This window comes from Rhea americana, unplaced genomic scaffold (genome assembly GCF_003343005.1).
Source record: "Rhea americana isolate MKP2758 unplaced genomic scaffold, rheAme1 scaffold_123, whole genome shotgun sequence".
In the NCBI taxonomy this organism is placed as follows: Eukaryota; Metazoa; Chordata; class Aves; order Rheiformes; family Rheidae; genus Rhea; species Rhea americana.
The window spans coordinates 2813417-2839863 of NW_028185295.1; the positions used below are offsets into that span (position 1 = coordinate 2813417).

The 26447-nt window shown below is 44.1% G+C and overlaps 1 protein-coding gene across 2 annotated transcripts in view; it reads left to right on the plus strand.

Annotated features, from left to right (window-relative positions):
- The window catches only part of GALNT14 (polypeptide N-acetylgalactosaminyltransferase 14), a 135811-nt gene that overhangs the window by 75704 nt on the left and 33660 nt on the right, over nucleotides 1-26447 (plus strand). For both annotated transcript variants that reach the window (XM_085325815.1, XM_085325816.1), the window contains one exon: nucleotides 13221-13319. In XM_085325815.1, coding sequence (XP_085181941.1) covers nucleotides 13221-13319 — 99 coding nt within the window. The remainder of the gene's footprint in view (nucleotides 1-13220; nucleotides 13320-26447) is intronic.

Consider the following 26447-nt stretch of genomic DNA (forward strand, 5'->3'; position numbering starts at 1 on the left):
AGTAAGGCCAAAGGGATGTTTATCTTATTCTGAAAAGAAAAAGCTTTCACTTAGATCTCAAATGGTTTTGACACTTTTAATGACATTTAAAAATGACAGTTGGTATTTAAAAGCAAGTAATTTCAAATATCAAATGAAAAATTTATCTTGGACTTTCAATGGAACAAATAATGCTGTGAAGTGGAGGTGATTCTGTGATGCATTTTAGAGTACTGGAATCTGCGGAGAGTTGGGTGGGAAAATTTAGTCCAGCTGTAGTGGTTATWCTGGTAGATGGGCTTACGGCTGTAAAGAGATATTAAGGTCTATAATCATCTTTCAGAAGCAAAAGGCACCTACACTAGTGGTGAACCTGTTGTTCTGAAGCTGGTCACCCATGCAGGAGAAGTGCTTCRGCTCTTGAAGAACAGCAGTGGTTCCTCAAAGTGCACAATCAGTCTGCCAGCAAGTTTCAAAGGCACTGACGTTTTCTGAAGATGCCTTAGGCAGCAGTCTTAGATCTGTTGTGTCAAGGGCCTAATTTAAATAAAAGAGCCTTTTATTTAAGGCTCTGAGGAAGGGCAGTCGAACACTGCTAARTGGCAGATTGTGCTCATATTGTTCATTAATCTGTTCAGCTGGAAGCAGATGTGCTGATAACAACAGGAGTCTCAGCCGAGGCCCTCTGCACAGGTATGTTAACAGCTGTCAGTTCGAGTAGCTCCCTCARTGCCATTCACAAAACCTGTGATCAGGATCACAGGATTAGCCCACTGGGAGAGCAAGCACGTTTGCCATTGAGGTTACCCTGAAGCTTGTAACCTTTCACTGTTTTGAGACATCCCAGACAGCCAGCAGACAAAAAATAGTGGGTCTCCATTTTGAATTCCAAGTGTGTCCTTTCATGCAATAGGCACAGAGCATCCTTTTTTTAGATAAGATATGGTTTGTTTTGGTGCCCTTCACTGAGAGCAAGTGAGCAGTGCAGCACAGCACCTAGCTAAACTGTCCTGGCGCTTTCTGGTTATTGCAGARAATGGGTATCGCTTTATCACTAAGTGCTTTAGCATTCCTGGGGTGCCATTGATCACTCTGTTAGAATTATCCTATGCCTTTGACTACCATAATGTATTGATTACTAGTTGTATTGTTATTACATGCCATCAATTACTTTGATAACTTGCTTCAAGTAATTCTGACAGAATAAAGTTATTTGTTTGAATTTTGTGCTTATCTCAGAGTTTCTATTGATTGAATATATTTGCCTAGGTGGAAATCGAACTTGAGTATTAGTAAGCAATGGAACTATTTCTCCAAGGTTCACTGCTATTGACAATTAAGGCCATGATTTGATTTGATTCTTCCATCAAACTCWTACTCTTTAAGCTACGCAGCACCTTCAAGTACCTGTACTCCATTAAGRGCAGAAAAAGGATGATCACAGGCAATATTTTGGGTTCCTTTGGTCAGATCTTTGCTGTAAGCACTGCAGACTCCTGCCAACTTAAGTGGTTTTGAGTTGTCGTGGAATGGAGGTGTATTTGTATTACTTCAGTTATGACTAAGGAGATGATGTGGGAATGAAGACCACCTCTAGTTTCATTTGCCATGTGGTGTCAGAAAGCTACGGTTAAAARTCAGTCTCCATAATGAATCTTTGCAGAAATATTTCTGTCATAATTGAGTGGAATTTGAGGTGATCCTAGTTTTTAAAAAATCTTAATATAAGGATTGGTGGCTTTCCAGGAAGGGACAAGTGGCTGGATTTTGCTTTTACTTTCACCTCAGGTGAAAACCCTTGATGTCAGTTCTGGTCTTACAGTAAAATTGACTTGAGAAATTTGGCTGCTGTTTAAAATTCTGCTGAAAGCAAAGCATTTTTTTTTGTTGATTCCTTTTTTCTTTTGCCTCAATTCTGAAAAAAGAAGGTGTGTGTGTGGGGGGGAGGGGGGATGAAGAAGCAAGACAGACCCTGAATCTGTGTGGAGGACTCTAGAAGTCTGAATTATTCATAAGCTGCTTTGAAAATCAAGACACACAATCTGGTTTAACTTATTTTAAATGCAGTCATGCTATTCTCTCCTTCCTTTTTAATAGGTTCCTTTTTTCTTCCCCTTTTCCAAAGACAACGATCCAGTGAATTTTTAATAAATTATAAGTGTATGATCTTGTCAGTTTTGAGGTTCACAGGCAGCAGCACATCATGTGCAAAGACGCTTATTTTTTCCTTCCTGCATTTTCCCTTTTCTTCAAATTTAGCTGTTTGATTAATTTTTTAGATAACTATCTTGCAGAGAAAAAGAAGGGAAGGAAAAGATAGATTGGAAGAGGCAGTACGTTAGAGGAAATACTAATTGTGCACTGGCTAAATATAGCACTATTTAAATTTCCAGAAGCTATATAGAAAAAAATTCCTTCTGGGTCAAACTGYAGTTGAATTAAACCCAAAGTTCTCATTTCTAGGTCCCTGCCCTTTTGTGCATGGTAACGGGTGGCCGTCTGGGCAGCTCTGGTCCCTTGCTGGTCCTGTAGCTGCTAGACTTTAAGCAGGCACTAGCTGTCAGTATCATACACACCTACTTAAGAGAACTGCAGAAACTGAAAAGACCTCTTCATCTACTCCATCTTCCAGCCTCAGGAGGGTTATTCTCTTTTGCCCATTTTCTCRTATTTTTATACCAGCTTGTGCTGGGGAGGGGAGAGGTGTGGACTTCCGCATGTATGCTRTGGGATATACAGCCAAACCAGTTGGCTGCATGGCTGCTTTCTAGAGCTGTCTGTGTTTCGGTTGATTTTATTTTATTTTTTATTTTTTTTTCCCAGTGCCTCTCCACTCTAGGCCTTTTGCTGTTTTCTGATCCTCACTTGAATGAGCGTCTTCCCTCAGTCTAGTGCTACCCTGGCAGTTGGCACCAACTTGCTTCAAGTCACGACTAGTCTGAGGTGGATTTGGATGAGTAGTATAAAAGCAAGGGTTTCTGTATCCTGGTGACACTCCTCTCAACCTCTGTTGTTGTTATTATACCCTGAAGTTTGTGTGTCTGCTCTGATCAGTGACATTTACACTCATTCTGGTGCATCGTGACGGAGCAGTCAGTATTAAAGCTTTTGGCATTACGGCAGAAACTTCAGAGCTTTCTAGGTGAGTCTTCATATTCTCATTCAGCAGCCCGAAAAGGAGGAGAATGAATTAAAACTGAGCTGAGAGACAGCGCTATGTGCTTGCAGATCCGTGTTATGCAGGCCTGCTCTSATAAGCCTGGTGAAGGCTAGCTTGCCTGAAACCTGACCTTGAGCACAGGACTTTACAGCCGGCTCGCTGTCAACAGCCAACCTGCTGCATGGCCCAACACGCCAGTCAGTGCATATGCTGTGTGTTGACACTGGAGATCTCCAGCCAGACAGTGCYTGGCCTTCCAGAAACGCTGGATAAGCAAACTGTGAAGGAGAAAAGATACTATGATTTTTCACTACCTCTTTGCTCTCAGTTGTGCTCACTGGCCATGCTGTGACTGTGGACACATCTTGCATATACAGAATTCCATAGGAGTTGCATTGCATGTAATATCCCCATTGTTTTTTCTCTCATCTGTTCTCTTTCTTTCTTTCTTTCTTTGGCAATTTCACACTGCTATAGACAGGGGTTTCAGAGTGTTGCAGCTGCCTGAATTTGTCTGACTTTGAGACCCTGGATCTAAATTAGTTGATTAATTTTACAGTTTGGCATGGCTCTGGCTTCATTTTCTGAGGCAAGACTTGGTTATCCAGCAAGCACAGAGTAGGTCCTGCATTTTTCATGTTGATTTCCAATTTTATTGTAAAGCKTTCTTTATGTCAGGCCATGAACAGCCGTCTTGCTAGCAGTCTCACTATTAATCTTCCTGAATGATGGGTGCAAAATGTACCCATAGGAGAAGATGATGCTGGCATATCTTGGGAGGATGAAGTAGAATTTTGAAGATCTCAAAGCTGGATGACAAAATATTRTCAAAGTGTGCTGGAAGGAATGTTTGGGGAGAGCCAAGAACAGAGGGTAGTGATGGGGTATGAAGAAAGCCATGCAGACATTATGTATGTACCTGTATTGTGTGCAAATAATGAATTGTAGTATGATGTTTATACTGCCTAATGTATCTGACATTGACTGTAACATTAAAAGTATCTCTTGAATTTTCCATTTCTTGAGGGCACAAAGTGATGTTTTTTGGAAGGCAACCTTCAGCTGGACACAGGTTACTAGGCTCTATGTGTGCATAACTGGAAAAAATGCAACGAGCCTTATTACCCAGAGGTCAGAGAAGATAATGGTCCTATCTGGCAGTAAACTCTGAGAATGCACTACCTTTCATGTAAGTTGGCAAATGTTATCCTGGATATATCCAAATCCCCAAATGGCCAGGGCTCTGAATTTTTACAGTATTTTTGTGGAAGTTACATGTAATTTTTCTTGAAGTAGAAGACAAAATTTAGTATAACACTGGGAAATGGTTTCCCATTGGCTAAAGGCTATCCTAACACAATCCTAACAGGTTGTCCCGAGAGGTGTTACAAACCTGCCTGCACGTCCTCCTGTCCCTGCAGATATGTGAGTGTAAGGCAAATTCAGTATTGTTCRTGGCAGAGAAGCTAGGGCTCTAATCCCTTGCTTCTCATGGCTGTTTGCTTTGCTACAGTGGGTCACCTTCTTCTTCCCTAGGGCAGTAATCTTCCTTTTCCTTTAAGGGAGTCATTTTTCACACCTAGTTGTTTGTGAAGACTTGTTCCTTCCATTTCCTCTTGGGTCCTGCAGAGAAGAATTACAGTGAATACACTAAGGACACCCTGCTACAATTGTTAGGTGAAGTCACTTAGTCTGGAGAGGGCTGACTTTTTTTTTTTTTTAAAAAAAGAGGGGGGAGCTCTTCTTATCTTTCTTTCCTGGATTCTTACCTGTTTCTAGAACCAGCCTGACTCCCTCTGTTTAATAAGGTGCTGATATGTTTGTTAATGTCTCTGGTCTTTCTCCTCCCCTTTAGCTGCTGTGATGTCTGATCAGATCAGACTGATCAGATATTGGATGCAGAATAGGAAGACCTGGGTGATGGTGGTTGTTGACTGGCTGAATCCCTTCAGGGGTATGTACCAGGTGGGCAAGGTCTTTTTACAGTATGTATGTGAGTTGGGAGCTTTGAGTATTAACTCTTCTTTGAAGTTATGGTGGAGTTTTGTGTAATTTAGTTCAGTTTTTCTTCAAGCTAAAAGTTTATATGTTATCGATTTCTCCTCCAAGTATTTTTCTGCTTCTAGTGGAGTGTCCGAGTCTGTAATATGCAGCTCATGGCATTTACATTGTTGTGTGACCCTTGATAGCTCTCTTGAGCAAAGATGTAACAAAGCTATGAGAATTAGCCAGACCTTGAGGAAAGTCATCTGAAGCCTAACCCTGAAACATTTGTAGGTTTGTCCATTGGTGATGGAAAAGCTGTGATATGAACATGCAGTATTTCTGATGGCAAGTACCTGTCCTTTGGGCTGSTGCGAGAGGGACAAATATGGCCAAAGGGTGGAGATAAACCCAAGTGTTCTGGTTTAGGTGCAGTGCCTGAAGTATTCGGCCCTATATGTTCCTAAGCAAAAGAGAGAAGAGAGGAACCAGCAGAGAGTTGAAAGAAGGTGTAGCTCCATCTGATGAGGCTGACTATTCGAAACAAACGTGCAGAGAATGCTTTGCAAGTCGCTAGTTGTGTGAGGGAGAGTCTGGACTGCATGGAAAATGTTAAAAATTCAAAGCAGAGCTGCTGGCAAGTGATTGCTGTTGAAGCAGAAAAGAATAATGAGCAGAAGCCTGGTGAGGGGGGTTTGGGGAGCGGGAGGAGGATAATAATGTTTTAAAGAAAGTTAACAAGACGCAGGAGAGTGAGCATGAAGAGTAAGTTTCAGTGTTTCTCCATAAATGCGCAGAGGCTTGGAAAACACAGTGCAGCGCTCTGGGTAAATGGAGATGGGAATAGCAGATGTTGTGGAAAAAAACATACTCTTTTTGAGTCTGGAAATGGACCAGAAGAGGCTAAGGAACAGGGTCTGTCTCTGTTACTGTTAGTCTTTACCACTGTGCTATTTAGTGGTGTTTCTAAGATAAGCTTTTCTGTGTTAAGGGGCGTTAGGAGTAAAGCCTGCTATTTTAAGTGTAAAGCCAGTTGAAGTGGCCTGGGAATCTGTCATTTGTTGCCTCCATCAGAAGAACTGCTAGGGGTACAGGAGTGGCTGTCTGAGGAGGCGATGGGGTTGTGTTACCCAGCCTCTGTTCAGTAGCATGAAGGTTGCAAAGAACCAAGAATAGGTGTTCAGAGTGGACGACTTTTGAGATGTAAAAGACATTAATGTGCACTCAGATCTTGAACTGTGCAAGGTTTAGGACTTTGCAAGAGACCATTGTGATTCYTTCTCTTGACATACAGGATGTTTTGTTTTTTAATGGAGAAAGCAATTGAGCATGGCTGGGTCTCAAATTGCTTCTCAGCTGTATTAGAATGTTCAAGGCCTATTTATATACCCGCTGTTCTCCGTTGGCTTTCAAAACATAAACCCACCGTGCTCACAACTATTTAAAGCTACGCTGCCCTATTTCTGTACACCAGACAGAAGAAAACATAGAAGAGAGAGTGGATCATTGAACTTTATAGTGCTGGAAGACCTACCATGTGCATGTAAGCCCTCACACAATCATTGCATGGGACAGAGAGGATCCTCTGCATTGTATGATGAGTGCAAGACACTCTCTACTCCCTGTCTCTTCAAATGGGTGAGCAACAATTTATTCCTGAGCTATTAATGGCAGATGGAGAATATGGAAATGATATGTGCTGCTCATTCCACCCTGAAGGAAGTAAGGTGAACAGCCAATTTAGGCTGGGATTTTCAAGGGGTGATTTCCAAGGTGTCTGCAGCAGAAGCTGAGGGCTCAACTCCCGCCAAATCCTTAGGGAAAACCAAGGGTCTATAATTCCTGAGGAGCGTGAATTCCAAGCTGTGGGACTTAGGTATCTGTAGCAGCAACCAGTTGCAAAGAATGAAATGGTTACATCGTTTTTTTTTTTTTGCTTGGAGTTCTTGGACCCCATTCAAAGCTCTAGTCTGAATATCTGCTACTCAGTAGTGAGGGGAGTAGGAGTGTGTGTGTGGAAGGGGAGAAGAGTGCAGTTGTCAATCCAAGCCTTTCTTTGCAGGCTGAGATACTATTTGTCCCTCACGTGTCCCCCCCACCCCCCCGTGTGCTAGCTTAGTGCAAGCCTGAATGTCTTTTTCATAAGCAGCCTCCTGATCTTGGAAGTGCTTGGAGATGGAATGGAAGGTAACCTAAAGCAGAGAAGAGAAACTTCCTATTAAACGAAACGCTGGCTTCTTGAGTTCTGGGAGGGAAAACTAATTGTCTCTCTGGCTGAATGCTCTGTCTGAGAGGCTAGGCTAGCCGGCCTAAAAATCTGTCTTGTCATGGGTCCCCAGCTGCTCGGAGCTGGCTGAGCAGCCCACGTTTCCAGGCAGTTCAGCCTGGCATAGCGTTCAGACTACCACTTGTTTCTCTAATATTACTCCACAGTCCTGTTGCAACATTTCAAAGCATGCAACTTTAAGTGACTTCAGCCTTTGAGCTTCAATATACTGCAAGTATAAGCCATGCATGTATTCCCTATCTTTTTTTATTTTGAAAGAATCTAAAAAACAATCCTCAACTTCTTACTGGTTTCCTGAAAATACTTTTTTTTTTTCTTCTTGTTGGCAATTGGATGACCTATGAAATATCATAAGCAGCACAAAACATTTATCCAGTGACAGCCTGAGGTAGTTCAGGCAGCTCTTAGTGGGTTTATTTTCRTTATTACAGCAATTTTAGGGCTGCATGCTGCAATTTTCACTTGCAGTGAGGTATTAAATTGAAATTACCCCAGATGTAATTGTCACACAGAATAATTCTGGACATGCTGGATTTAATGCTTTTCCAAGCTGTGGTTTTTATTGCCCAAGCAAGTGCCAAAAAAACACTTGTAATCAACAACTTAAACTGAAATCTGCCTTCTCAGAAGCCAGGATGTTTAGCTACAGTTACACTGGCGGGATGGGGTGTGGGGGGTAAAGGAACCAGCTGGAGGAAACTCAGTAGTATTTATTTATTTATTTATTTTCACCACTCCTTTGACTAACTTCCTCATGCACTTAGCAGCCTTCTCCTTTTGGCCATAGTTTGGGAGGCTCCTAATGGATTGGCCCACATGTAAAATCCCATGTAAGGGCAGTATTAAGCATCACATATGCTGCTCCCCAAGCACTGGAACAAACCTCACTTCAGGGACACAAAAATGCTTTCAAAGGATGGTTTGCTCTCCTGCCTTGGAAGCACCTCTTCAGGTACAGCACCTTCTCCTTGGAGGTGCCTCTCTTGCTTTGGAGAGTGGGACCCATCTGGCAGTCTCAGCCTTAGTTTGAGTTACTTTGGCAGTTGGTARTTGGAGAGATGAATCCCAAGGTGGTCTAGTTATATGCATAAATGCAAAGTGAGATTATGAATGCTGTTGAATCCAAGCAGGAGCRCTCCTTCCCCACTCAATAGCTGTAGCACAGTGATCAGTCCCATCTTTAAGATGTTACAAGCTTCATTACCCAGAAGTCAGGGGCAAGTTGCAGAGCCAGTGACAAAGCTTTGGAGGTGTTTGTATTGGACATTTCAGTATTTCCAGTGTATGCACACTTTCTGATTAGATTGATCGAGGGCATATTCATCTGCTGCTGCAACAACTGGAGTTTTTAAGACGAGGTATTGTCAAATACAAGGAGTCTTAATTATCGCCAGCAGGCTCAGCCAGTGTGCAGTATCCCTGATACCCCCACTTGTGGGTAATACATCATGCGTACATTGTGGCATTGCTTATTAGCTGTTGTAATAATGTAAATGAAGTATTTATGACTTAGTATTTTTCAGCCTTTTTCATTCTTTTGCCAAGAATAGCTTCCCTTATTTGTTACCCAGAACCCCTCTTGATGCCATGCTTAAAGTGGGTGGAAGGACACACATCTGGGAGCAGTTAGGAGGTAATTGTATATAAATAGCACAGAGCAATCATAGTCCATCACTGCTGCTTTGAAAAGCAAGCAAGAGCTGAGCCTGTGCACAGCACACAACAGCAACAGTTTGTTTCTTGTGCAATCAAACTGGGAAAGTTCAGTTTAAGTGCATTGCTGAAAGACGCAAGCAGCCACAGTGACCCAGATTGGTAACTTTGGACATAACCTGGTGCTGTTTGGTAATTCAGAAACTCTCTGCCTTTTAGCATCCCTGAAATGTAACTTTGATGAATGAGGGTATTACCACGTGGGCCAATGTCATCAAATTTTATTCTGCAGGCTGACTGGTCATGSACCTTTGGGGTCCTTTGAGGATGTATATAGAATTAGAATTGGCTGAATAATGAATTTTTTGCACTGGTGGCTATGCTAAAAGATGAGTGGCAATGGGAAGTTTGGTTTGGTCAAGCAGAGACAGAATTTAGAAAAGGTTTTGAATGAAACAATGAAAGAAAATGGCATGTAATTTAGTATGAGCTTGCAAATASTCTCTTTCACCCAAGATGTCATCTCATTTCTGGAAAAATTTAACCCACTGTATACTCTTTTTACCTTTAATTTAGGTCAATTTGTGAACAAACAGCAAAGTAATTTCAAATGAAAAGATGAAAAACTTCAATWAAAAAAACCTCAAACATTTTAGCATTTCTGAGTGTAACATTCTCTACTGATAATATCAAACTGCAATATTTGGTGACTTGTATTTCCTTTCTCCTACCCCTACCCCACTCAATTTTCTTGTCAGTTTTTGACTTAGCCTTGCAGAAACTGTGGTCTAGAGTTTGGGGGAATGGGTTTATGGTTTACTGAAAAAGTAATTGCCTGATTCCATTTCCTGCTTCATTTGAGCAATGTATTGGAAGCATTTGGGCAGTCGGAGAAGAGTGTACAAGTGGTATGTGGGCAGAAATAAGTACAATTGCTGTGATTCAGAACTCACTGGATTGGGTGTTATGTGTACTCCTGATACAGGTATGTCATCTTAAAGTTACTGCAGGGCCTAAAAGGACCTAGAAAGATCAGTAAGATGGAAGAGATGTATGCAGACTTCCTGAGCAGCTGTATGGTAGCATTGCTCTTAGAAAACTGTGAATTTCATCAGCTAAAGGTCAAAGTAATTAAAACAGCTATGAAGACTTAACCTGGGAAGGAAGGCAATAGGTGGCTGTGGTTACAATTGCTGTCTTGATCTTCTAAAGAATGTTCTGAACACTACTTAAATACCCTTTTCTGTTCTGTCAGGCTATGTCATGAAAGCAGAATGAATAAGGACACAAACAATTCAAAAGCACTTACCTAGCGACCAAGCTACAGAAATGGTTGCTTTAGGAAGTCAGAGAAAGAAAGCTGAAAGCTGGAATTGAATGGCGCTTTTTACATCTACTAATAAACCATGTAGACAAGAAAGTCCTCGCAGGACAGGTCTCTTGGCAGCACACATGCCTTCCTTTGGCAGCCCCTTTCAAGACCCACTCCTTTGGTGCCTCTGTGCTTTCCCCTTCTCTCAACCTTCACCCTAAGAGTACAAGCTTTTTTCCAGCCAATTCTGGGATTAAGAGCCTTGATGTCTGGCCCCAACGAGAAATTCCTTGTAGGACAGGTCTGTGGGCAGCACACGCTTTTCTTCAGCAGCCCTTTTTGAGACCCACTCCCACAGTTCCTCTACCCTTTCTCCTTCTCTCAACCCTAACACTATCTGTAGGAGTATAAGCTTTCTTCCGGCCAGTGCTGGGATTAAGATCCTTGATCTCTGGCCCAAACAAGAAAGTCCTTGCAGGACAAGTCTTTTGGCAGCCCCTTTCAAGACCCATTCCTACTGAACCTCCACACTTTCTCTCAGCARTAACCCTAAGATTATACTTTCAATTTACTTACATCTGCGAGAGCCTTGGCTATGCATGTTTTGCGCCAAGGCCTCATTTCTTCTCATTTATGCTCATGTACCTTTTCTGAAGGATGTAGTATCCCAACTAGTATAAAGCTGATCAGAATGATCTCTAAAGTTTAAGACACCATAGGCAATATAATGTATCAAAAGAGCCTTTTAATAGCTATTCTGCTTGTTTGAGGTTGACTATTTTCAGCGTTTTTGTAAAAACTTTTGAAAGTTTGAATTAAATGGATGGGAATGAAAGGGAAAATCTTAGGTATCTGAGTACAAAGCTCTTGCAGGCTTTGTGGGAGAGGCTTAGCGGAGAATATACTTCAGTGTTGGGTGAAGAGGAGAAGGCGATTACCCCATAGGTAGACTTGGAGGCTCTGTTCAGTCTATCGCCTTTACAAATCGGTAAAATGTTTCATAGAATCATAGAATCAGTAAGGTTGGAAGGGACCTCTGGAGATCATCTAGTCCAACCTCCCCGCTCAGCAGGGTCACCTAGAGCATGTTAGACAGGGTTGCATTCATGGAGGCCTTGAAGATCTCCAGAGAAGGAGACTCCACAACCTCTCTGGGCAACCTGTGCCAGTGCTCTGTCACTCTCACAGGGAAGAAATTCCCCCTCAYGGTCAGGTGGAACTGCCTGTGCTTCAATTTCTGCCCATTGCCTGTTGTCCTGTCACACGGGACAACTGAAAAGAGTTTGTCCCCGCCCCCTTGACACCCTCCCTTCAGGTGCTTATACACACTGATCAGATCCCCCCTCAGTCTTCTCTTCCCCAGGCTGAACAGGCCCAGCTCTTGCAACTGTTCCCCATAGGGCAGGTGCTCCAGCCCTCTGATCATCCTTGTAGCCCTCTGCTGGACTCTCTCCAGTAGCTCCATGTCTCTCTTGTACTGCGGAGCCCAGAACTGGACACAGTACTCGAGATGAGGCCTCCCCAGGGCTGAGGAGAGGGGCAGGACCACCTCCCTCCACCTGCTGGCAACACTCTTCCCAATGCACCCCAGGAGACCATTGGCCTTCTTGGCCACAAGGGCAYGTTGCGGGCTCCTAGTCAACTTGTCATCCACCAGCACTCCCACGTCCTTCTCTGCAGAGCTGCTCTCCAGAAGGTCAGCCCCARCCTGTACTGCTGCCTAGGGTTATTTCTCCCTAGGTGCAGGACTCTGCACTTGCCCTTGTTGAACCTCAGGAGGTTCCTCTCCGCCCAACTCTCCAGCCTGTCCAGGTCTCTCTSAATGGCAGCACAGCCCTCTGGTGTGTCAGCCACTCCTCCCACCTTGGTATCATCAGCAAACTTGCTGAGARGGCACTCTGTCCCCTCATCCAGGTCATTGATGAAGAAGTTGAACAGGATGGGACCCAGTCCTGAGCCCTGGGGGATGTCACTAGCCACAGGCCTCCAACTAGACTCYGCACCACTGATGACRACCCTCTGAGCTCTGGCTTTCAGCAACTTCTGGTTTTACACAGTTGTTAACGTAAAATCCTGAGAGGTTAAGCAGTGGAACTGATGTAGTAGGAATTGTTTGTTATGTTATGGTAGTACCCAGAATCCCCAGTACTTTGATAATGGGTTCCCATTCTGCTGAGTGCTGTGTAAATATTAACAAAATGGAGATGCTGCTTTGAAGAGACTTTAGTTTGAACAGATAAAATACAGAACAGTGAAGAAATAGGCACAGAGAGGTAAGCTGATTTGCCTGTGGTCATACCAGGGTCGGGCACAGAGTCAGGAGAGGAGGGCAATTTTCTTAACGCTAGGCCAGAAAATCACAGCCTGATGAACTTTGCTTTTCTAAAGAGGAGCTGTAGTTTTGAAGGAAACTCTAAGCATACAACATCTAACGGTGGAAGGGAACCTCATATTTGTAAGTTGGATCATGTCACCACATGGCATTGGTGACAACCACTTGCTAGTGGATAATGGTGAGGAGGGAATGCCTTTCTCTTCCTGCTTCCTATGGATGTGGGAAGCTGATAACTCCAACAGGGTGCTAATTGGGAAGCTAATGTGGTTGGAGAAAAGGATTGAAAGAGAACACCTACATTCCCATCCCTTTCTAATAACCTCTTTCTGTGCTTTAATCCTTAGTGACTTATTCTTGGATTTTTGGTTTCCATCAGAAAGGATTCGTGCAGGAAAATTCACCCTTAATACTAGCTGGAGGACCATCTACTTCTAATGCTTTTGTTAATGAAATGAGATTGCATTTTTAATTTCTGCTCTTGAATGACCTTTTCTTCTTTCTTTCTCCTCAGGTGTATGACTTTACACTATCGTCCGGATCTCCCACCAACTAGCGTCATCATTACCTTCCACAATGAGGCCAGGTCTACTTTGCTAAGAACAATTCGAAGGTAGGAGCTCTCCGTTCTTTGGAATATATTTGTAAAAGTTTGTTTGTTTGTTTACTTGTTTGTTTGTTTTCACTTTTAAAGGGTAAGTGGGCTAGAGATTTTCATGAATAAAGGCAGAATCTCTGTGTGCCCACCACAGTGAAATGACTGAGCCCGACAACTATGGTCTCAAGTGAAACTAGCAGGAAAACAAGTCTGTAAGAGGTAGTATTTTACAGTAAAATGCTCATAAAAGTGAATAAGCATGCTCCCTTTGCAGGCTCTAGCACTGGACACTCTTGAGAGAAAGACATAAGATTAGACAGAGTCTAGGATAACAGTTTTTAAATTCAGCTGGGTATCAGAGCTCAGCTGTATTCTGTCCTGGTTGTCTAGGGGCAGCTATTATTCTGCAGATGCTGCTCTAGTATTGCTATTTGAGCTTCTCCAGTGACCCATCAAATGCCAGCAAGGCTTCATAATTGAGAGCTTTGATGTTGCACACGCAAACTAGATTTTCAAGGACAGTTTCTATGGTCTTTGGGATACACTGTGGAGAGCTCTGGGCATGTGGCCATTCTTTCATTTGTTGGTTTGTTCTTGGCTGTGTTTTGCTATAGTAGATACAGTAAATGCTTCCTTTTCACTGCAGTTTTTTTTTTTTTTAATCAGCATTTAATCCCAATATGTGCCTTGAATCCACAAGCTCTCTTGTGGAAGAATCCACAAGCTCTCTTGTGGAAAGATTTCGTAAGATGTATCCTCCACACCTTCAGAGAGGTCAGTTTGTCTATGTCTTGTCTGGTGGGGTACTGCTGAGGGAACTTGGACATTATGTGACAGTATTAACTGCTTTGCAGGTACGTTTTATGCTCATTTAGTTAAGACTTTGCTAGCAGTGAGTCAGGCAATAGGTTCCAAGATCCTGTACGTGCCCATGGCCAGCTCTTATTTGCTCTTCAGAAAGAAAAAGTGTGCAATGCAGGAGCAGCCCAACCACAGGAGCATACTGGGGCCATCTTTGCTTGCCTGAAGGACAGCAAGACCCTTGATCCTGTCACTTGTTGTTGTATCTGTTCTGGGTGCTCATTGCGAAGCAGGATTTTTGGCTGCATKATATAGACAAACCTGTATAAGGTGGGGGACATGTAGGCACCTTTCTTCAAACTGTCTGATCAGATGAAGAAAACCAGTACAATCTCACTGAAAATCCCTCAGCTGTGTTGATGTAGGTCCAATTGCACCCTGCAATTGCAGYCCAAGTGCACCCTGCTGAAAATTTAGTCAGTTAAACCACAGCTTTTGCAGGGGGACCCTTGCCATCATCAGTCCTGATCAGATGGGGTTGCTGCCTGGGGGTAGACTTACTTTTGCTGGTGAGTACTTCATCTGTGCCCCATTCTCTTTGTGACCTCGATTGACTCTTTTTCTGAGAACAACATCCTCTCCCAGGTGAATTTTTTCATTGCTAACAAGAGAATTTGACAGTCCTGAAATTGAATTCTTGCTTTGCTTTATGGTTTCACACCCAATCCAATCTCCTTCACTTCTTTCTTTATAATCTGTCCTTGCTTTCTCTGTTTAGTGCGTGTGGATTTCAGACGTGCATCGCACTGACACTTTATGTTATGTACCATCTCCTTGATCCTGGACCTTCTCTGTTATATTTACAATACCTTGGGTGGGTTTACCATTCTCCAAAATTCATTGTAATGGCGATCCAAAGGCAAAGCCTAGCACAGTCCTGCTGAGTTGTAGATTGTTCATAACACATGTAAGGTGCAATGATGGGCTTTAATCTCTTCTCTCCTCCATAACTGAGTATGTGACTGACCTGGCAGAGACAGTCATGAGTGGTGTTGCCATATGAGAGATACTAGAACCATGACTTGCCTGTTATGCCTAGATCCTTTATATCTGGCTTCGTTAGAGAGATATGATCAGTCCATTGCAGTGATGGCACAGTTAGAAATAAAGATAGCTAGAATTTTTCCTTCTTCCTCTGAGATATTGTCTTCTGAAGTTCTTTATCTCTGCATGGAAAATGGCTTCCTTTCTTGTTCCTTGTGTTTATTTGATTTGATTAGGTGATTGTGATTTCACTCACAGCTTCTGTCCTGCATACTGCTCCTCCCCACTCACTGATTTTTGCCTGAGTACTTTAATTTTCACTGAGTGCTAAGGCTGAGCTGTGTTGCAGACTCAATATGCTGCATTTGGCTCTTGGTGTGGATGCAAGTGCTATGGCCCATAAAATAGAGATGCCAACACATGGCTTCTGCTGCTGGCCTGTGCAGTGCACCCATTACACAAGTCACATTGTGAATGTTTGTGATGGCTCATTTATGAACAATTTGCATTGTCAGAACTGCTGAGAAAAGCTAGTGGACTGTGTTGAATAATGAATTAATTAAAAAGTTTCACAATCTTTTCTCTCACCATTTGCCGGCTGGGAAAAGGTGGGGGGGACTAAATTAATTGAATACCTGAATCTCTGCAAATGATGTAGTCAGCATATTTATAAATATCTGTGTAACTATGTGAATAAGCATAAGTGTCCAAGTTGTAGGGGCTGGGTGTCAYGAAAAAAGGGAAATAAAGAAGGGTAACAGGGGCCGGAAAGGAGGAGAAAATGAAGAGAAAAGTGGCTCTTGAGAAAATTTTTACTACACTGGCAGTTAAGAGACTGTCATTGGATTCTTGTTTATACCATCTGCTTTTGGAATGACCTTGGGCAAGTTTGTTATCTCATTGTGGTTCCGTTGCATGTATTTCATGTTCTGAGGCTCATTAAAGATGGTAAGGTGCTCCAGCAGTGTGGGGATGGGACCATACAAATAACCCAAGGAGAGAAGGCAGGAGTGAAGGAGAGAATAAAGAACACAGACTTTTTTTTCTGAAACCTTTATTTTCTTCTCCTCCCTCTCTCTCTGTCCTGTGCTATCCTGAATTTAAGAAGGGAATCCATCTCAATTCCCAGCTCTAGCTGCCTGGCTCTTCTGCAGGGGGAGCTGAAGTATGTCCAGGAGGGCATAGCAGTCACTGGAGGGGAAAGAACAGTGAGGCCAGTGAAGGAGCTGGATTCATTATCGTCTAGGGTCACACTGAGTGTTAAGGCTCTCAATGTGACAAGTAATAGTGCCTCACCATCGTGAAACACACTGTAGTTAAGAGGATCACGATACCATCACATGCTACGTCACTTGCTTGTGGGAGTATTATCCTCTTTATTTTGCCATTCCTCCTCTGCAGGCATCAGCACACTTGCATGCAGAGAAGCAGCCTCCACTGCATGGAAATGGTACTTTAAGGATTTGATCTAGGGAAAATGTGGGCCCGCTACTGAACGGGGCCGGGGCCCTGGTGACAAGGGATACAGAGAAGGCAGAATTACTGAATGCTGCCTTTGCTTCAGTCTTCACTGCTAAGGGCAGCCCCCATGAATCCTGCAGCCAGGACATGAGGGAGAAAGTCTGGAGAAGGGAAGACTTTCCTTTGGTTGAGGAGGATAGGATTAGAGACCTTCTGGGCAGGTTAGACATCCACAAATCCATGGGCCCAGATGGGATGCACCCACAGGTACTGAGGAGGCTGGCGGATGTTGTTGCCGGGCCACTCTCCATCATCTTTGAAAGGTCCTGGAGAACTGGAGAGGTGCSTGAGGACTGGAAGAAAGCCAGTGTCACTGCAGTCTTCAAGAAGGGCAAGAAGGAAGACCCAGGCAACTACAGGTCGGTCAGTCTCACCTCCATCCCTGGTAAGGTGATAGAACAGCTCCTTCTGGATGTCATCTCCAGATATATGGAGGAGAAGAAGGTGATCAGGAGTAGCCAGCATGGATTCACCAAGGGGAAATCCTGCTTAGCTAATCTGATAGCCTTCTCTGATGGAATGACTGGCTGGGTAGATGAGGGGAGAGCAGTGGACGTTGTGTACCTTGACTTCAGCAAGGCTTTTGACACTGTCTCTCATAACATCCTCCTAGAGAAACTCAGGAAGTGTGGGTTAGACGAGCAGACAGTGAGGTGGATTGAGTACTGGCTGAAAGGCAGAGCTTAGAGGGTCGTCGTCAGTGGCGTGGAGTCTAGTTGGAAGCGCGTGGCTAGTGACATCCCCCAGGGCTCAGGACTGGGTCCCATCCTGTTCAACTTCTTCATCAATGACCTGGATGAGGGGACAGAGTGCCCTCTCAGCAAGTTTGCTGATGATACCAAGGTGGGAGGAGTGGCTGACACACCAGAGGGCTGTGCTGCCATTSAGAGAGACCTGGACAGGCTGGAGAGTTGGGCGGAGAGGAACCTCCTGAGGTTCAACAAGGGCAAGTGCAGAGTCCTGCACCTAGGGAGAAATAACCCTAGGCAGCAGTACAGGCTGGGGCTGACCTTCTGGAGAGCAGCTCTGCAGAGAAGRACGTGGGAGTGCTGGTGGATGACAAGTTGACTAGGAGCCCGCAACRTGCCCTTGTGGCCAAGAAGGCCAATGGTCTCCTGGGGTGCATTGGGAAGAGTGTTGCCAGCAGGTGGAGGGAGGTGGTCCTGCCCCTCTCCTCAGCCCTGGGGAGGCCTCATCTCRAGTACTGTGTCCAGTTSTGGGCTCCGCAGTACAAGAGAGACATGGAGCTACTGGAGAGAGTCCAGCRKAGGGYTACAAGGATGATCAGAGGGCTGGAGCACCTGCCCTATGGGGAACAGTTGCAAGAGCTGGGCCTGTTTAGCCTGGGGAAGAGAAGACTGAGGGGGGATCTGATCAATGTGTATAAGCACCTGAAGGGAGGGTGTCAAGGGGGCGGGGACAAACTCTTTTCAGTTGTCCCGTGTGACAGGACAACAGGCAATGGGCAGAAATTGAAGCACAGGCAGTTCCACCTGACCRTGAGGGGGAATTYCTTCCCTGTGAGAGTGACAGAGCACTGGCACAGGTTGCCCAGAGAGGTTGTGGAGTCTCCTTCTCTGGAGATCTKCAAGGCCTCCATGAATGCAACCCTGTCTAACATGCTCTAGGTGACCCTGCTGAGCGGGGAGGTTGGACTAGATGATCTCCAGAGGTCCCTTCCAACCTTACTGATTCTATGATTCTATGGTCTGGTGTGGCAACCTCTCAAAGTCAGCAAGGAGCAAGCCTTGCCCTGTGCACCCATTCCTGGTGACCAGGAGGGAAGAGAAATGCTGCCTCCCCTTGAAGCAAGGAGCAGGGTTGGAGGGAGACAGAGATGCAAAAGACCTAGATTAATGCTGTAATTCCAGATCATCAGGTCTTTTGTGTTTTGGCTTTCTCCAGAGGGTTGGTAGCAGTTTTGGATGCTTTATGGCCAGTCAGCACTCACAAAGGCTCAACAGGAGAGGGGTGTGTGAGACACTTCTGCTTGGCAGCCTGCTGGATGAGAGGAGTGGCAGTGTTTGATTGTCCAAGTGCATGTCTGAGCTCCTTGGGAGTACCTGGCTTCAGATCTTCAAGGAGACTAATGGCAAGTGAGAAGCAAAGAAGGGAAAAAAAGGAAAGGCTCAGAAGACCACATATAAGCATCAGAGCCCTAAATTAGGAATTGTGGGGAGGAGTGAGTTGGGACTCTTGCCAGCTCCCTGTCTCTCTCCACCTAAGCTTCCCAGAGCAGGCAGTTTGCATAGGGCCAAGTTCCCCGCTGCTGGGTGAGCAGATTCTGATGATTTGGGGTTCTGTCCTAGCAGCAGTAGAAAGGCACTGTGGCTCTTGTACAGGTTTGGCAGCAATACACCTGTTTTGGCTACTATGACAAAAACAAAGAAGAGAAATAGTGCCTCATGTYGGAGATGTGAGGACCAAAAGGGTACAGGATTTCCAGAAGAGCTGGGTTAATGCTCAGGTGAAGGACCATGCTGAGGCTCTGTCCCCTASTTATGCCCCCTGTGTCGGTGGTTGTGGTAGGTCCCTGAGTGCAAAATACCAATATGAGGAGGAGGCTGCCTGTGAATCTGCAAAGACGCTGACTGGCAGCTTGCCTGTGGTATCTAGTGGTACCTGCTTTTCATCCCTGTCACAGCAGGCATGTGAAGGTTTTCCCTTCAGGACTGGCTGTGCTGCAGAGGACAGGCATTAAAGCAGATTTTCTGTGGCACCTGGCACAAGAGCTACTATCACGTAAAGGTTTGCAGTCCATCCTTCTGCCCCTTTTACACTGCACCCACATTAAGTCACCTTCTTACCCTTTTTCTCATCTGTGGATATGTCTTGGGGAGGCTGATTGCAATATGGCTTTAGACACTTGAATCCTGGTGGCAGTGGAATCAGGGAGAGGGCTGCTAAGATCTCTTTTTGACTCCATGTCTCCACATTGCCTAATAGTGTTGTTCCTTTCTAGCTTAAAATACTGAGCCCCCAGCACGCTTTCCTTTCTCTTTCTGAGGCAGGCTGTGGTGATTTAAGAGTCGTCACCTGTTAGCCGTTAATGTCTCTGAGAAATGCGGTCAGGAACCCTTTTCAACACAGGCCCCTCAGGTGGTGAGACAATCCAGTTTACTCTGCTGAGTAGTCTTTGTTTATTTATTCTTCAAATTTGCAGCTGGGGACTTCAGAACAGGAATAAGGAGACTTAATTATTTACCTCTTGCTGACAAACCAAAAAACAACCTTTGGCAAAAGTCCTGATGCAAGTGCTGTGAATACCGCATCAAATATTTAGATCGTTAATTAGCGAGTAGAATATCATGCATTTCATTTTCCACTACTTATAAGTACAAGAAATGATGTCCCAGACAGTCAGCAACTCGTACCTTCCCCGTGTGACATTCCCTTGTGTGTATGAAAAAGGGAAATAATAAAGCTACGTACCTAGTTCCTTAGGCAGTATACAGGCACCTTATAGAGTCTGTGCCATAACTGAAATAAGTCTGATTAAAGGAGCCAAAACAAGCCAGGTGTTGCTCAGAAACTGTATAATTAGCACTTTGTGCTGACTATCTTTTTATTTCTTTTCTCTTTTTCTTTTTCTTTCTTTTTTCTTTTTTCTTTTCTTTTTTTTTTTTTTTTCTCCAAGGGCTTTTTTTTTAATTTGCTAATCATCTCTCGCAGTGACTAAGTATACAGCCCAATGTGCGCTTTTACCTTTTGATGTTAACATAAGAGAACTCTTGAATTTCAAAGAGCTGGTGGGTATTTGAAAGAATAAAATGCAAAAGCCGCAGTGTAATCAAAGCTCATTATGGTTATTCTTGGTGTGATGTCTCTCTTCCTATGTAATTAGCCATTTTAGGTTGTTGAAGCAGTTCGTTTTGGCGGGTGTTTTCTCTCCTCACTCTCGTTCTGATTTTGATAATTGTGACCCCTGGTTCCTTTGACACTTTATTACGTTCCCAAAGACTTCTCTTTTTTTTTTTTTTCCTAGCAAATCTCAGTATGTTGCCATGGAGAGAATTACAGGGTCATAAAAACAGATGGATCAATGTCCATCAGTCACCTCCTAAAAGAAACTTATTCTGGATGATGACCAAAAAATACTGGCAAACAGAAGGCCTGAGCCTCCCTTTGCARACATTTTCTGAATTTTACGTATTTTACGTCAGGATGAGTTTTCAACTGGTAATTATTTAGAGATAGAATTATTAGATTTGATACTTACTGCTGGGTATGTTGAGAAGAATCTCAGCAAAATGTTGAGAAGAACGAAAGAAGGACCTGGTCTTATGATGAAAATGTAGTAGGGTGAAATTCTGCTTCGTCACGTGTACATAGTGGCTGCTAAATCTGTTCAACAAACAAAATTCACYGTTGTCTTTTCAATGTAATTCAGCAGAGAATCTGATCATACTCAGTTGAATAAAATTAGGCTCTTCTGGAACTAGAAGGGCATGAGTTTTCATTTTGATGGCAACAGGTCTTTCTGTAATTTAAGAGAGAAAGTATTGTGGTCTCTGGCTCGATAGAATTTAAAAGTTATGTTGTTTTGTTAAAGTATGTTCATTATTGCAGTATATCTACCTATGTTTGATTTCAGGAAAAAAAGGAAGTCTATAAATAACAGAGGGACTTCAAAGCACTATAATATTAATTGTCTTGTCTCTCTTTTGTTCATATAAATACAAAGGAAAAAAAAGCCATATGCACACATAAAGAAATAAAAATAAAGAATTAAAAATAATTAAAGTTGAGCAAAGATACAAGTAACAGAAAAGCTGGCTTTGAATTTTTAAGAGTGCTTTGTCTGAAAAAATTCCGATAACTCAAAAAGCTAAAGGGTTCGGTGTCTCTATTTCCAGTTACTCCTGAAGAATTTTGCAGTAAGGGCATGTGTAATCTGCTGTGTTTCCAGTGATCTTGGTGTATTACCACGTGATTGATAGAGCACAGGTAGGAAATAAGTTGGAGATGTGATTTCGGCTGCTGAAGAACCAGCATATTTACTCTCTGCTCCACTGGGAAGTGAGTGAGTTATGCTAGTGACACTACAGTAAGTCTTTCCTGCAGAACTCTTCATGCTTGTGTTGAGTGGTCCTTACTGCCAGCTTTTTTTTTTTTTTGGCAATTTTGGACCTGCAGGTATCTGTGCAAATATTCACAACAGCAGTAATGGGTTGCCCTTTAATGCTGTGATAAACTTAGTCTTTTGGCCTACTTTCATCAAGGCTTTTCTCCATCTGGATTTAGGGAAGTGTCACTCTATGGGTGAGTGCCACAACTGCAGTTACCAGCGGGCTGCAATGGTACTGAGTGAGACACTTTTCAATCTGAGGGATGCTGTGTTGCTTAAAGTATTATCTTTCAGAAACCTTATTGGAAGGATGATTCACAGAGCTGCGGTCGGAGAGGTCCCTCAATCATTAGTTTGTGTACCAAGTTCTGCCCTTACTCTGGTCAGCCATCTGTCCTGCGGACACAGAGAGCTCTCCTTGTTTGCTGCTTAAACTGCCTCTGTCGTCGCAGTGTGACAATAGGTTCATGCTCCCCTTGCCCCATTCCTTTCTGTACATTTCAGGAGACAAAAACAGGCCATCCTACCACCTGTGGGACACTGGTAAGATCTGTACCAGCAAGGACCAGTTGGGGACAGACTTCTTACGGGTTTCTCCTTTCCCCTGTAACCCATCAGGAGACACCCAAACTTTTTTTCTCTATTTCCTTTTGCCTGAGTAACGTCTGTCCTCTGAAGAATCTTGCTCATTTTAGCCATTCAAAAGTAAAGTATTAGGGGCTAGACAGACAGGAAGAATGAATGCTTCCACTCAACTAACTTAAGCTGGAATAAACCGTGTTTGGAGGTGYCCTTCACAACTAAGGAAAACTTGCTTCAGCTAGACTTTTTAAGGTGATGACAGTTAGCTGAAATGATCCCAACTCTGAGCACTGTTGTGGCTCTGGCATCCCTCACAGAAACAGTGTGTCTCATATGCTGCAGAAAGAAAAAACTGGTTGCAGTCTATGATAAGGCCTTTAAATATGAAACCTGAAATGCGTGAGTGGGATGGTGAATCATGTTTGTTGTGGTGATGTCAGGGTCCAGCTGTGAGAGGAGCAGTGTCATGTGAGGCACCAGGTGGACATAAGGAAGCAGATGATCCCTGCTCCAGGGAGCTGCCAGTCTTCCAGACGTGATGGGCACAGGGTACTGCAGAACAGGTGATGTTTCGGTAGCAAATGCCACATTGGTGTTTTGATTTGAGGACTGGGGAATGGGGAGAGGAAGGTGTAGATGAACAGGAGGAAGAATGAAGGAACCGAGGATAGCAAGGCAGGGTAGCTGACTGGAGGTGGAGAGGGCAGGCCTGAAATGAGGCTAGGGTGAAGACTAGGTGAAGGGATCACATACAGACCTCAGATACTGCACTGCACATGGGGCACGGAAAGACTATCAAAATCACCATCTYAAGTCCCAGCATCCTGGTTTCTGCCATGGCCTCTGCTGGCTGGAGGCTCTTTCTGGTTTCTCTCTAAATTTTTTTTTCCCTCTTCTCTAGGGACAAAAAAAAAAAAAAATCCTTTGACATCTGTGCAATGTAAATGGTCTCAGTGCAAGTTCCTTCTGATGTGCCCAAATGTGCTGTAACTCCCCTGGTTTCAATTCTCTTTAAGATCCCAGTGGCCAGCTCTGTGCCCAGCAAGAGTCAGRTGTGCTTCTAGATCATGCTAACTTCTGTTGCTGATGCAAGATCATTAGTGGGCCCTAGAGGCAGCTGTGCAGCCCCCATTTTGAGGAGGGAGCCCCAATACACACCAGGTCCAGAGATGTCCAGCTGGGACACAGCTGTGGCCACCGCTGATGTAGTATATGACCATCTCAGGTATTCAGAGGAGATTATCCCTGATTTACAGAGTGGCCAACTGAGGCACAGAGTTTGTAATAAATGGTTTGTCAGTGGGAGACAGTGGGAATCCGTAACTGAGGAGAGACTTGATGGCACATCTCCCCGGCCCTAGACCAGTGCTTTGAAAACTGTCCCTTGCTTTTTCTTCTGTAAGCGATGCTCTGAGGGGAATTTCTCTGAGGCGGTGAGTACTACTGAAAACCTAAATCTGAGAATACAGCCCAGTGAATCACAGAATGATTGAGGTTGGAAGGGACCCCTGGAGATCATCTAGTCCAACCTCCCTGCTCAAGCAGGGTCACCTAGAGCATGTTAGACAGGGTTGCATCCAGGCAGGTTTTGACTATCACTAGAGAAGGAGACTCCACAACCTCTCTGGGCAACCTGTTCCAGTGCTCTGTCACTCTCACAGGAAAGTAGTTATTCCTCATATTCAGATGAACTGCCTGCATTTCTGTTTGTGCCCATTGCCTCTTGTCCAGTTGCTTGGCACCCCTGAAAAGAGTCTGGCCCCATCCTCTTGGTGCCCCCCCTTAAGGTATTGATAGGCATTGATAAGATCCCTTCTCAGTCTTCTCTTCTGCAGGCTAAACAGACCCAGCTCTTGCAGCCTTTCCTCATAACAGAGATGCTCCAGTTCTCTAATCATCTTTGTAATTTCCAGTGCAGTAGTTTCAGTGGAGTTATTCCTGCTGGTACAAGCAAGAGCAGAATTAGCCCCTCTGCAACTGCTTTCTTACAGAGTTAAGACCTGCATTGCACTTCTGTCAGCTGAATCTATACAGGAGACTGGGTGGAGGCAGGCTCTGAATATTCAAGTTGCTCAATGTCCCCTGCCCCCTGCTCTCAGTGGGTTATTTATTTATTTTACTGGTTTATTTTACAAGTCTGCTTTTTCCTGCAGGTTTCACCAAGTTAGGTTTCCAGGCAATCAGTGCTTGTTAAATATTCCACTGAGCATGATATTGCTCTCCAGTCTCTCTGTACTGACTCTCAGCTGTGGTAATTTGCTGAACTCAGCTCTCACATGTGGGAATTTTTTTAAAAATAACAAACCTATTAATAATAATAATTAAAAAAACACTTGACAGGTGGGAACAGCACATCTAAATTGCTCTGCATGCCCCAGCGGGAGGAGGGGCAGTCAGCCACTTTCTCTAATACKCTGTGCTGATTACTGGCATTTCCAAGGCTGTATTGTCTAGCCCTGCTCGGAGTAAGACTATGTGTTGCTGTGCTTRAGAGGCTAGTGGGCACAGCAGCTTGTCACTGTTAAGGTTCCTGCAGTAGGGTTGCTCTTGCGATCATGCTTTGGGGGGAAAAAGGTTTTTTCTCCTTTCCTTCTCCCATCACCAAACTTAATGGGTGAAACATCCRAAATGAGGGAAAGTCATGGTTTTGCCAGCCTCCTCAAGTTGGAGATGGCAATGTTACCGTTATCTGGAAATGGTAGGTTTGGTCACTGGCTGGTGTCATTCTGCACTCAGAATTTCACACCATGACCGAGTCTGTCCGGCCTTTCAAAGGCCGTTGCAAGGTGGTGTGAGCACAGAGAGCTCCACAGTTCCCTGACTGCTAGCCGTGCTGCATGCTTGATGGTGTACTAAATGCTCTAACGGTGAGCTAAGGGCACAGCAGGCCACTAAAAATGCCTAGGATCCCATGTTTTGTCTGTGACTGGGGCTGTGTTTCCAGAGTCACTGTGGGAGCAGTAATTCAGGTCTTGGAAGTGATTTTGARCCTTTTAGCCTTATCCACTCTTCCCTGAGGTAAAGTCACTTTTTTTTCAGGATTTCTACTGGAAAAAAAATGGAAAGGAACTTCACTCCATGAGAGCATCTGTCTTAGGATGTCCTATTCTCCTTCTAGAAAAATTCAGCCTCCATGCTTTCTCTCTCTGGGAGAGATTTTACACTGATGTAATTCCAGGACCTGATGGGTTTAGGGTTCACAAGCACTGCTAGTGTTTGGGCRTCTAGCAACAGCCGTATTCCAAGCCCTCCTGAATGGGATGGGCTTGCAGATAATCAGGTAGCAGGTATTCTTATAAAAGACCAGCAAGGAGTGAGACAATAAACACCACATGGAGAGAGCAGAAAAGGCTGATGGGGAAAAGTAATGATGGAGGGRTGTTCTTGGCAAGGAAAACAGCAGAGAACAACAGCGGTTCTTGTCAGGAGTGAATGCGCAAGGTGCACTTCTGCTCTCTACTCCGTTGGTACAACAAGAAGCTTCAGTGGAGCCCTTTCCAAGTTGTGCTTTGGGGACCAAAAGCAGAGTCACACAGAGGGAGTTGCCACATCTCAGGATGACTTTGTGAGATCCTTCGAGATTCCTGCCAGCTTGGATGGTGGCTGCTGGGTACTTGGGTCTCCAGAGGATCCTGGCTTTCTGAGCCCTCTTTTGGGGGTCTGAGTTAGGGRTACAGTTTCTAGGACTTTTGCTACAGAGTTAGGAGCCGGAGAAGCTGGAAAATTTGTTGATAAGGTTCCAGATTTCTCAGTGGCTTCAAGGTTGTTAGCTGATAGGGCATCTATCCCCTCATGCCAGTGTTAAATTGGAGAGAGTTTTCTAATCTAGATCAGAAGGCAAACTAAGGTATGGCTGCAAAATTTGGAGAGCTTTTTTTTTTCCTGAAAAGGGAATTGTGCTTGAGAGGAAGGCAAAGAAGTTTAAATTCTGGAATGAATCATAGAACTGAAACTGACTTTGAGACCTAATCAAGCACTGTAGCGTGCACTGAGATTTCATCTTCCTACTATGAAATTGCAGCCTTGGAGTTCAAATTCTTCCCTCATACTCCACAGCAGTGGCACTCAGTACAGTAATTTGCTCTCCCAGCTCCTGCTGACTATTAAAACACGACAAGGTTGTGTGG